Source organism: Lepisosteus oculatus, chromosome 7 (assembly GCF_040954835.1).
Source record: "Lepisosteus oculatus isolate fLepOcu1 chromosome 7, fLepOcu1.hap2, whole genome shotgun sequence".
NCBI lineage: Eukaryota > Metazoa > Chordata > Actinopteri > Semionotiformes > Lepisosteidae > Lepisosteus > Lepisosteus oculatus.
Window position 1 is genome coordinate 5,777,764 of NC_090702.1, and position 11,141 is coordinate 5,788,904.

The following is an 11,141-nucleotide window of genomic DNA, read 5'->3' on the forward strand; positions in this document are numbered from 1 at the left end:
ATGTTGTTACTTGTTGATACTGGATAAATAGGGGTAGCTGGTCCAGTATGTAGGTAATGCACTGTCTATTGAACCAGGAATTTGTTTTTCTTTCCTCTGAACAACTTTATTTGGTCTGTGTGAAAAACCTCATATAATGACAAAGTCAAGACAATTTTTTTTTAACTGTGGTAACATCTGTTAACATCTACTTGGTAACATCTTCATACATCTTCAAACTAATTTGTTTGAAAGTTCCAACAGGCCGTGAAGCTGGGATCGCCTACAATGGAAAAATAATGCTGTATCTTAGTCGCTGTTAGTAAAGTTTACATTGATTGGGTCAAGAAAGTAAGTTTGTTCCTCTCGCAGAACTGAGTTCAGCTGTTCTAAAGCTGAACTGCTAATTTAGATCCAACAATTCTAAACCTAGTATACTACTTGGAGTTTTGTATGTTCTACCTGGGTACAGATGGGTTTATTTCAGGTGCTGAGTTTAAACAACCCAAAAACATACTGGTAGACTAATTAGCTTCTGGGAAGATTGGCCCTGATGTGTGTCTGCCCTTCGATGGACTGGCTTCCCTTCCAGAGTGTATCATGCCTTGCACCTGCTGCTTGCTGGGATAAGCTTTGCCTCCTCCGCGACCCCGGATCGGAAGAAGTGGTTAGAAAATGGGTGGATGGATGGTAACTCAAAGGGCAGAACGATTATATTTCAACAATCCGGATTGAATTTAGTGCACCCCAGCTTGTGGTTACATTATGTGGTTACAATGTGGGTAATGCAAATTTGAACCTATCTTTTAATCCATGAAAACAAAAGCAAAACTGATTCATATTGAAACTGCACACAGAGTCAAACAAAATGCTGCACGGCTACATTCCAAAGCAAAATCCCAAAGATATTTTGTTAATTTATATTATACAGTACCACAAATCCATTATTATGTTCAGCTGTGCTGTACAATTATAGTTGATGGCAGCAAGTACAGTACATACTGTTTAGATTTTCAAAAAAAAATCTCATGGTGTGGATGATTCCCCAACAGGAATACACCTGAGAACCTCAACTTGTTCATTTGAAAATGAATTCAGAAGTCAGACCAACAAAAGAAATTTTGAACGGAGGTGATGGTGAAGTGGGAATGTAGATGCATTAAAAGATTTTTTTCATATATTTATACAGTAACATCAGTGCATTACTGTGGTCTAGACCTAACATCAGCCTAACATGGTGATGTTATCTCAGATAAATGGTTTTGGAAATAGATTGTGAAGACAATTGCATTTTACAACACAGCTGAATAATTCCTCATATCCCTGTCCCTTGTTGTGAAAAAAAGTTGGTCTTTCCAAAGAAAAATAAATAAAGTCGTATGGAAACATGGAGAGAATCAGGCTCAGTCTTAACATCTCCACTAATTTTATATTGGAGTGAAAAAGGAACCGTTGAAAAGATCAAGATGCAACTGCAAAACCACCTGTTCAGCCTATAGGAGAATTAGGAAACCACTTTATTAACTCATGGAAATACACCTTGGGATATTTGTACTAATTACGAGGAATGATCTCTTCCACTTTTGGTCACATGTGAGGGAGCTCTATGGAGAGCAACACTGGCTTTTTGTTTCACTTCAGTTTCTGATGATGTCGGAACAGGGCGATGCAACAAGGAAACCGCGCTCAGATGGAATGGCAGTTGATGTTACAAAATTTCTTTGCAGAAACCGAGGCTGTCTGCTGTACAGGGAGCTAAAGCAGATGATGCCACTGTCAGAGGAGCAGCTCATCGAGATCCTGAAGAACAGCAGTAAATTTGTCATAATTAAAGGCAGGGAAGGAACGATCCGAGGAAACAATCTGAGCCCTGACAGCACAATAATTGCAAAATCAAGTTTGCGACTGTGTACGAGATACCCCGACTGTGAAAAATGTGATGATCTGCACCTGTGCAAATATTTTGTTTGTGGCCACTGCTTTATTGCAAGGTAAGTCAATTGTAGAGTACACTCTGTTAATTGTATGATACTGTATACATTAGCATCGCTGTTTCATAAAGAAATGATTTATACAGTGTATATTAGAAAAAAAGTTTAATGTGTCTTGTCTATTGACAAGTAAGCTTTTCCCTATGAAATAGTTTTGTGTGTGAAGGAGACCCTTCACTGTAACAAATAATGTTAATAAATTAGCCACTGAACCTGTAAAGAAAGGGGTTTAAACTACACTTACAGTACCTGGAAATGGTTGAATCTGCTTTCCATGTAAAGAAACAGATATTGAAATATTAAATTATGTATTTATCAATGCATAAATATGTTTTAATGTGGTTTACAATTTTAAAGAACTACAAAAATATGTTTTAGAAAATTATTTCAAAACTTTCATACTTCCAAGACATTTTTTATTTTTCTGTTATTCATTTGTACAGAAATGTTTACGTGTAGCGTACACTCTGTGGGGCTTACACTACATGTAAAAGGAATCTTTCATTTAGCCACTGTCATTATTAACCTCCATTGGCTTCTTTAAAAGCTGTTTATTATTCATTCTACAGTGTTACATCATTACATTAAGCATATGTACTGTGTGTATTTAAATGTTTGTGTGTTTTTATTATTATTTTGGAATTCAATCTCTTAAGCTGTTTGGTGTTAATGAGCTGCTATGTAAGACTACACTTACTACACTTACAGTAATTAAGTTTGAAAAAACAGTATAAAACATGAGAATGTGAACAGGCAAGGGGATTTCCCTTAACTTGTTAGTAAATCTTGGAAGGTGATCTTAATGTCTGACCTGCATATCGTGTTACTGCATATGACTACTGTAAATCAACTATTTCCTGGTTTCTAAATGAAACACGCAAACAAAAACATTTCAATCAAATCAAAGCAACCAAAATTTCCATCAAGTCTATTTTCTCAAATACAAAAGGCGTCACCTGAAAACATCAGTTCACAAACTCACAATTGTAGTTATCCTTGCCTCTAGATGTGGAATTTTTAGCTCAGCCTAAACTTACTGGAAACTATCTTATCTACAGTATGATAGAGTAGTTAAAAGATATTTACAGGAACACTGATTTTCAATTTAAAAGTCAACAACAGTACCAACTGAAAATAAGAATAAGTGGGGTTTGAAATGAAACCCTAATTTTGAGAATGATTCATGCCATGTGTCACGAAGCGTTCTTTCAGGACCCTATGCAGACAGCACAATCCGGGGAGGAGTGAGGAAAAAAAACGGGGAAAAAAGCATGCAAAGGGGCTGTAAGGAAAACAGGGGGTGTGTCCAAGGTGCACTGGTGTTCAAAGGGGTGTGTCCGAGCCAAACATGTCCAAAGGAGTCCGAGGCAAATCCGAGAATGTTCCAATGTCCAAAACCGGGAGATCCATCCTGACACAGACAAACAGAGTTAAAAGCCGGATCGGGATCTGGCGGAGGGTCGGGGGAATAAAAGGGGGTAACGGAACCAGACGCTCCCGATCCCAGACTCAGATGGTCAGGAAGCCGTTGTGAAGCTGAAGCCACCGAGTCGCTCCTGGACTCGCGGATAGATGGGCTTCCATACCTCCATCTTCCAAAGCTGAGCCCAGATTGGCAGGAACGCCTGGCTTTTATAGGATGGGGGGCAGGAACCGGAGTCAGGTGCAGGAGATAAATACAAAACTAGGAAGGGCTGGAGCGACCTTAAGAGGAGGGGTTTACAAGCATGACACCATAATTCATGGACACATAAATTCCTCTTTTTTTCCCTCAATTGCACTTTAATAATTGGATACTATTGTCTCAGACGATTTTCTTTGGGGATCCAACTAGACCCAAAACTCTGTCCTCTGCCACTCAGACATTAAATTGGCACTATGACTAGAGCACACTACAAATCATATATCTGTATATCAGAAACCTTTCTTCATGCAACAATTGGTCATTTGGACTACTAGTATTCCTGGCAACTCGGATAGAATTTTCTGAATCACTTTCGTGTTTTAAACTTAATAAATTTCAGAATCTTAACCCCCATTGTAGAAGAAACACTGACGCTTTTGGGGATACCAGAAGCCACAGAACATCTCTCTGAATTTCTGTTTATTTCTTATAAAAAGCGCCTGATAATAATAAGAACAACAACAACAACAACAATATATTAATAATAGTTTATATAATAAGTTTATAATAATAAAAGTAATGTTTATTTTAGATAGCGACACTAAAAGTGGATTCTCAACACTCTTTACAGAAAGAAGGTGAAGGTGAAGGTGTGTAGTACAGACACAGTACCAGTTAAATAAATGCCCATCTATAAAAGAAGGTTTTGAGTCTGTAGAGCCTTGTAGAGCCTTATGGGCTAACATAAGGAAGTCGACACGATACCTGATAGGTAGCCAATGCAAGGACACCAGGACAGGAGTAATGTGATCACTTGCACTAGACCTGGCCAGGATTCTGACTGGCGAATTCTGAACATACAGTAGTTTGTTCAATATAGATTGAGATACCCTAGCAAGTAGGACATTACAGTAATCAATTTGAGAGAGGGCATTCCAGTAATTAATTTGACAGAAAATCTAAGTGTTGACCAGTTTTTAACAACAGTTAGAGGTAACATACTGTAAGTCTTGCTTAGGACACTTTTCTCACAAGTAGTTTTTACTGAATACTTCAGAACATCTTTCTAAGTTTCCTTAAATGGGTTCAGGAGAGAGATGCTCTTGAACATATATTTAGGATCAACATAAGCTTACCACACTTAGTACAGTACATAATGCATTTTATTCTGCTTCACCTTATACTGTAGTCTGAAATGTCACATACCCTCTCTGCAAACATTCCATACCACAGTGTCAGTCACTCAGCATGTGCAGAGCTTAACCAAATCTAGCATAATCCCTAAACACAGATCTCTCTGTACAACTTCATCTCTAACTCTCTGAATGCGATTCCCACAAGTGTTACATCTGCCTGGAAATAATGCCAAAGCTTTCATCAGACTTTTAAACTTGTCTTTCCTTTGTTTAACCATATCTAAAAACATTTCCTACGTTGTCTTGAAAAAACATTTTTATATATTTTTTGTTCACTTTGTGTGGACCTACAGTATGTAGTTCCCTCATTTCTAAAAATGACCTAAATAAAGACACAATAAATAAGAGATCTAGCGGAACAAAATGCCTGGTTTAGTGGTATTATTTGCTTTTCTACTTATCCAAAACAAAATTAGGAGAATTACAAGATTTAAAATGCTGGAGGAAAAGACAGTCAATTAGGAAAATCCATACTTTAGAGTCAGCTCTTTCTCAGTTCTTTGTAGCTGGGGGACCACTTACAGTATTAAGAAATGATACTGTATATCAAGAAATAAGTCTTTTAAATATCTATGCAGTGGCAAATGCAGAAACTCACACGATATCCATTCGGACCACAATGGAGCTGTTCTGAGAGCCCATTTTCTGCAAGACCTGGACGAAGCTGAGCTGTTTCAACTCCTGCTGCAGAACGACTCCTACCTTCTGCCTGAGGTGAGAGGCTCTGGACTGAAAATATGGGCTACAAAGTGTTTCTCTCTCAATCTAGGCATATTAAAACCTTCTGGAGACTGCCAGTTTGTAGATACCAGCCCTTGATGACCTTCTAAGTATTTTATTTCATTTGACTTGTGTCTGTATCAAAGGAAATCTGGGAAGGATAACAAAAATGTGTCACAAATAAACTCCAATTGAAACAATGACTTTCAGCATTAAATATTTTCAATCATGCAGTTAAATTTGCTCAGGAAACAATACAATAGTGGGGTGACCAATAATTTGTGATACTAACCCTGCATGACTGTGATTCCTTCACTCACAGCGTACTTCAGAGATGTTACTGGTTTAATTTTATAATCTTCTAGTAGATTTTGGTCTCTGTTTTATGAGTACAGTCCTTGGTCCAACAGTGTTTTCCTTGCTAGACCTTTTATAGCTTACCTTTTATTCTCTGTCACGGTGAAATTTAATACTCTTATTTGTACTCTAATTCTACCAAAACCAACAGAAATGGGTACTTTTTAATTACTTTATCCAGTACAGTGTCACTTTGGAACCAGAGCCTGTTCTGGCGAGTAATAAGAGCAAAGCAGGATACACCTTGGACAGATGCCAGTCCATTACATGGCACACACAGACACAGACACTCACACCAAGGCCAAATAAGCTGCCAGTATGTCTTTGGACTATGAGAGGAAACCTACGCAAACACAGGGAGAACATACAGCACAAGCTCCACATAGTTCGCACCTCAGGAAGTAAACCCAGGGTCCCAGCACTGTGGGATGACAGTACTAACCACTGCACCACTGTGCCACCTGTAATTTATACTTTAATAATAAAAAATAATGCATGTATGTTTTTATATACATAATAATGTATAAAATCTGGATGGTGTGGTGGCTCTGTGGCTAAGGATCTGCACCTGTGGCCGGAAGGTTGCTGGTTCTATCCCGTGGCTGACAGAGGAATCCTACTCTGTTGGGCCCCTGAGCAAGGCCCTTAACCCCAACTGCTCCAGGGGTGCTGTATAAATGGCTGACCCTGTGCTCTGACCCCAAGCTTTTCTCCCTGTCTGTGTGTCTCATGGAGAGTAAGCTGGGGTATGCGAAAAGATGAATTGCTAATACAAGAAATTGTATATGGCCAATAAAGTAATCTTATCTCATCTTATTTCACATTGTGGAAAAGAAATTTATGCTGCCACACAGAAAAATCACTACTCAATGTTGTAGTAACAGTGCACATCCATAGTGATAAGAAAATGACATGATGCTGTAGCAAGTTTTTTAAAACATTGCTAATGCAAAATAACAAGTTACCTAGTAGTTTGTACATTACTCTTTGAAGACATGGCAATATAACATGAAGAAAATACACAGTTGTATGTGCCAGAGGATGCCACGAGCACATTGCAAAATAATATTAATAGAATTGCTTTTAGGGAAAAAAAAACAGATGCTACACAGCTCCATGGTTCAAAAGCGAGTCTATGCATAGTTTGTGTGTTCACTTCACAGTCCAAAGACATACTATGTAAGTTAATGGTTGTCTCTAAATTCTCTCACCCTCCACCCCACTTAGGTACTGTATGTGTGAATATACCTGTCTGAATGCATTTCTGGGTGTCTTGCAATAGAGTGGCATCCCATTCAGAAATGTGTTTCATTTTGCTCACCATAGCCCTCTGATGATGAACTGGTTACTGAAAATGGCAGGATAGGTGATCAGATCTTCATTATGCTCTGTCCCTCTTTTTTCTTCAATAGGATTTGTGTCTTTTATACTAGTTTGCTAGCAATACATACCTGTACTGTCAATTCAGCAATACAGTATGCAGTTCAACATTACTTTCAATATCCTCTTACTACTAGGACTCTTACTGAAGAAAGAATTCTGGACAAATACTTTCATGTTCTCAAAAAAATCAGCTATCTGCCACGTCACCTGTTTAGAAGACCAAAATATCAACATCTAAGCTTCTGTATGTGTTCTTAACTTTGTTGTTGAAGTCACTGTCACTACGTAATTCTAAAAATTCTTAGATAACTTATTTGAGCAGTAAGTACATTTTGTATTGTGCTGCAGGTCTGTCGTCATTACAATCAGGGCAATGAAGAATATGGATCATGTGACTACAAAAAAAACTGCTGCAAACTCCATGTCTGTCGGTACTACTTACAAGGGAACTGCAGGTTTGGTGCTCATTGCTGGAAGTCCCACAGCTTTGACCAGAATACCTGTTTAACTCTGAAAGGCTGGGGAGTCACTGAGGACAAAATTGGTGACCTGCCTTACATTTATAAGAACAAACACAGAATTAAAGGTGAGGTCCACTGATATATTGCACATCGGCAGAGAAAGTCATTAAATATTCACTACTGTATATGACTTAGGGGCAACTACAGAAATAATAATAAAGGCAAAACAAGCATATTAATAGGCTTGAAGACTTACAGTGTTTTACCACAAATGCATTTATCACAGAGCTTCATTAACACACTGGGGACAATGGTAGTGTAATTTTTAAATCATTGTTTTCCTGTTGACTATAAAGGCAATTCAAACATCCATTATCTTCCTCAGATAAGACTTTGTTCACTCTAAGTTGTCGCTGTCTCTGAACAAAGTGTTATGTTATTTGGTTTCTTCCCAAGGAAAGACTGAACATATACAGTATATATACTGTATATGAACAGGTAACGGGTTTATTCCATGCTGAAAAGAAAAGAAAGGAAATACAGCGTTTGGCTTCAGGTGTGGCCCCACAGCCGAAACGTTGTGTTTCTCTTCTTTTCTTTTCAGCATGGAATAAACTCATTACCTCTTCCTGACACAGCTACCTACTTGAACTATATACTGTATATAAATGAGATCTTCAGTCTGGAGGATTTTTCATACTGGGGATGCTGTGTTGTGGATGGTATGAAAGTGTAAGATTTCAGATTTAAATATTACATTCTAGTATTGTGGTGCATGGTTTCAACAACATTTAAAGAACAGCGATCGATGATGATGATGATACATACTTTATTGATCCCGTGAGGGAAATTGAAGTGCAACAGCAGCTTAACACAGACAACACAGACACAGTGTAACGAAAGGATACAATAATAATAATACAGTACATACAATACAATCAGTACAGTGAGAAGTGCACTAAGAAGAGTTACTCACAGTCCAGAACACACAAAGAACAAACCTGAACGGTACACAAAAAAGTCGTATTGCACAATATGACTATAAATATAAATGTATTGCACAGGTCCCTGGCATATGTTGCACAAAAACGGTTTTAAATGGGAAAAGAAAAAGAACAGATGTATCAGTTTACTATACATGATTAATGCTATGAAAAGATAGTTCTATGGTTACAAGGCAACATTATTACAGAGCACTATTACAGGAAGTGATATTACAGACAGTGATATTTTTTCTTCATTACAACACATAGTATAACATTGAAAAGGTACAAATGTGTAAATGTCACTTAAACACAAAGTTTTAAATTGATCACAACATTTGATGCAAAAATGTCTAAGTAATTGATGATTTTCTGCTTAGCATGCACAGGTGGCTTAATATGTATACTTACAGCAGCTGTCGTGAAAGAAATTGACACTTTGTTTTGTAAAGAAGATAAATTGGATGATGGAAATATTTACCTAAAACTTCATTGTTTTCTGGTTTTTGATTCAGCTGAGCTCTTGGTTCCTTGATTGAACCTCGAATTAAACCAATAAATTGCTCAATTTGCCTTTTTCCTAGGCTAGTTAAAGATGCAATCCAAAGAGACAAAAATTTATTTTGGTATATTAAAATTTAATAAAAGGGGTTTATTTATTAGGAGTTGAAATAATATATACTGTATACTGTATATACATTTTTTTAGGCACATTTTGGTCAAACTGTTCCATTTAAGGTATTGAGAGGTCAGTGTGATACTCAGGCCTAGAATCTAATCAGGTCAGGAGCAGGCGACTCCTCATATGACGGAACACTAGTCCGGCTCAAGGTTACCCCTAGCAGTGCAGGTACTTATTGATACAGCTAATATTTATTAGATGGAGTGGGGCAACTGAGGTAAAGTTATCTTGCTGAAGGCTAAAACATCAGTACCTGCAGCAGAGACTTCAATTCACAGCATTATACTGTAGTGAAGAGTCACTCTTAGCCTTCCAATTAAGAGTGTAAAGCAAACCAGTGCTGTTCAATGCTCCCTCATACAGTAGAGAGCTATGCTGGAACTAAAAGAAGAAGAAAAGTCTAGGGATGAGGAACCCAGAATTGGGTTAAACATTTATCATGCGAGGTCAGAACAGCAATTAAAAGTGAAACAAGCAATCCTTCTAGGAACACATGACGTCCACAACAAAATTACAAAGAAATGACTGAAAAGAGGCACGGAAAACTAGCAAAAGAGGTTGTTACTCCACAATCACTCAGGTGCAAAGAGATATGTGATGTTGCCTAAAGTAAACGTGCTCATTGTTATACTGAGACTTAATTACAGACTGTTTGTATCTTTTGCTGTGTCACAGAAGCCGAGGAGCCAGTCAGTGCTGGAGTATTCAATGATTGATGACCTTTGAGCTGATGAATGATGACCTTTGAACAACTTTTCCTCTTATATTTTCTTATTTGAGAATTGTTCTGTACTGTGGGTGTATGCATGCAGTTTCCATAAACACATTTTGACAGTTGTCCTTAAAGTATACATATTATTGTAGCCAACATACTGTATATTTCTATTATATTTCTATGGTGATTAGGGCCTAGGACATGCTGGTATGTCTGATTATTCTTTTCTTTACATAGACTTGAATGCTTTTTATATGACTTTGATTTAGACAAACCTATTAAAATAATTGGGGAGTTGGTATTCATGTGATTTCCTGCATATAGTGATTCATTATTACTAGTGTCTTCTCAACCAGACAACATCCTTCATTGCCTAATTCATTCCTAACTCATTCCATTGCTATTGTGATAATGAATTAATTATCATATCAATCATATTTAGATTTGTGTCATATAGCAGTACCACATAGAAATGAATAAAGTAAATATCAATCATATTTATTGGGAGGAAATAAAAGCGGAATAAATACTTTTGCTGTGTGAAGTAAATACTTGCCTGACTCATTGACTCCTTCAGTCTTCCATTGGCTCAGCTGTAATTCTACACCAACTCCTTCACAAACCACAAGCTTTGCTCCTAGAAGAGATGAGGGTACCTTTATCCTTATCCCTACATATATTTAAGTAAGTGCTTTTACAGGATATGAAAAGGGACAATGGCTTTCTGGACAGTTGAGGCTATTTTCACACGTCTTTAACCCTATTATCAAGCTCCTGTTGAAAAAAAAAGACCTTTCAGATTAACTGAGCTACCAAGCTGTGTTTTTAATAAATGCTGATGAAAACCTTCTTGGGAAAGCAATGTCTCTTTGGCCTCCTGATTGAACCAATACATTTTGACCAAATGGGTTTCATAAAGAACAATAAACTGTAAATCATTTTGAACAAGTTACACACACAACCATGGCCTTAAAATGCCCTTGTCCTATGTTGTCACTTGACACTGACAAAGCTCTTCATCACCTGGAAAGTGAATTTCTCCAGGTACTC

The 11,141-nt window shown here is 37.4% G+C and overlaps 1 protein-coding gene across 3 annotated transcripts; it reads left to right on the plus strand.

The window, feature by feature from the left end:
- Positions 1 to 1,630: 1,630 nt before the first annotated feature.
- On the plus strand, positions 1,631 to 10,640 carry LOC107078084 (protein mono-ADP-ribosyltransferase PARP12-like). 3 transcript variants are annotated; one of them, XM_015353278.2, is made up of 4 exons: positions 1,631 to 1,970; positions 5,369 to 5,504; positions 7,599 to 7,836; positions 10,052 to 10,640. In XM_015353278.2, exons 1-4 carry the CDS (start codon positions 1,675 to 1,677, stop codon positions 10,090 to 10,092), a joined length of 711 nt encoding a protein of 236 aa, XP_015208764.2. In that variant the 5' UTR covers positions 1,631 to 1,674; the 3' UTR covers positions 10,093 to 10,640. The 3 variants fall into 3 exon arrangements, with proteins under 3 accessions (XP_015208764.2, XP_015208765.2, XP_069048064.1); XM_015353279.2 differs by having other exon boundaries at positions 7,599 to 7,705; XM_069191963.1 differs by lacking the exon at positions 7,599 to 7,836.
- The last annotated feature ends 501 nt before the right edge of the window (positions 10,641 to 11,141 follow it).

Excerpts from the sequence above, each read along its gene's own strand:
- LOC107078084 (XM_015353278.2), top strand. The coding sequence starts at position 1,675 with ATGGCAGTTGATGTTACAAAATTTCTTTGCAGAAACCGAGGCTGTCTG. Across the intron at positions 5,505-7,598 it reads ACTCCTACCTTCTGCCTGAG|GTCTGTCGTCATTACAATCA; the intron begins GTGAGAGGCTCT and ends ATTGTGCTGCAG. Across the intron at positions 7,837-10,051 it reads GAACAAACACAGAATTAAAG|AAGCCGAGGAGCCAGTCAGT; the intron begins GTGAGGTCCACT and ends GCTGTGTCACAG.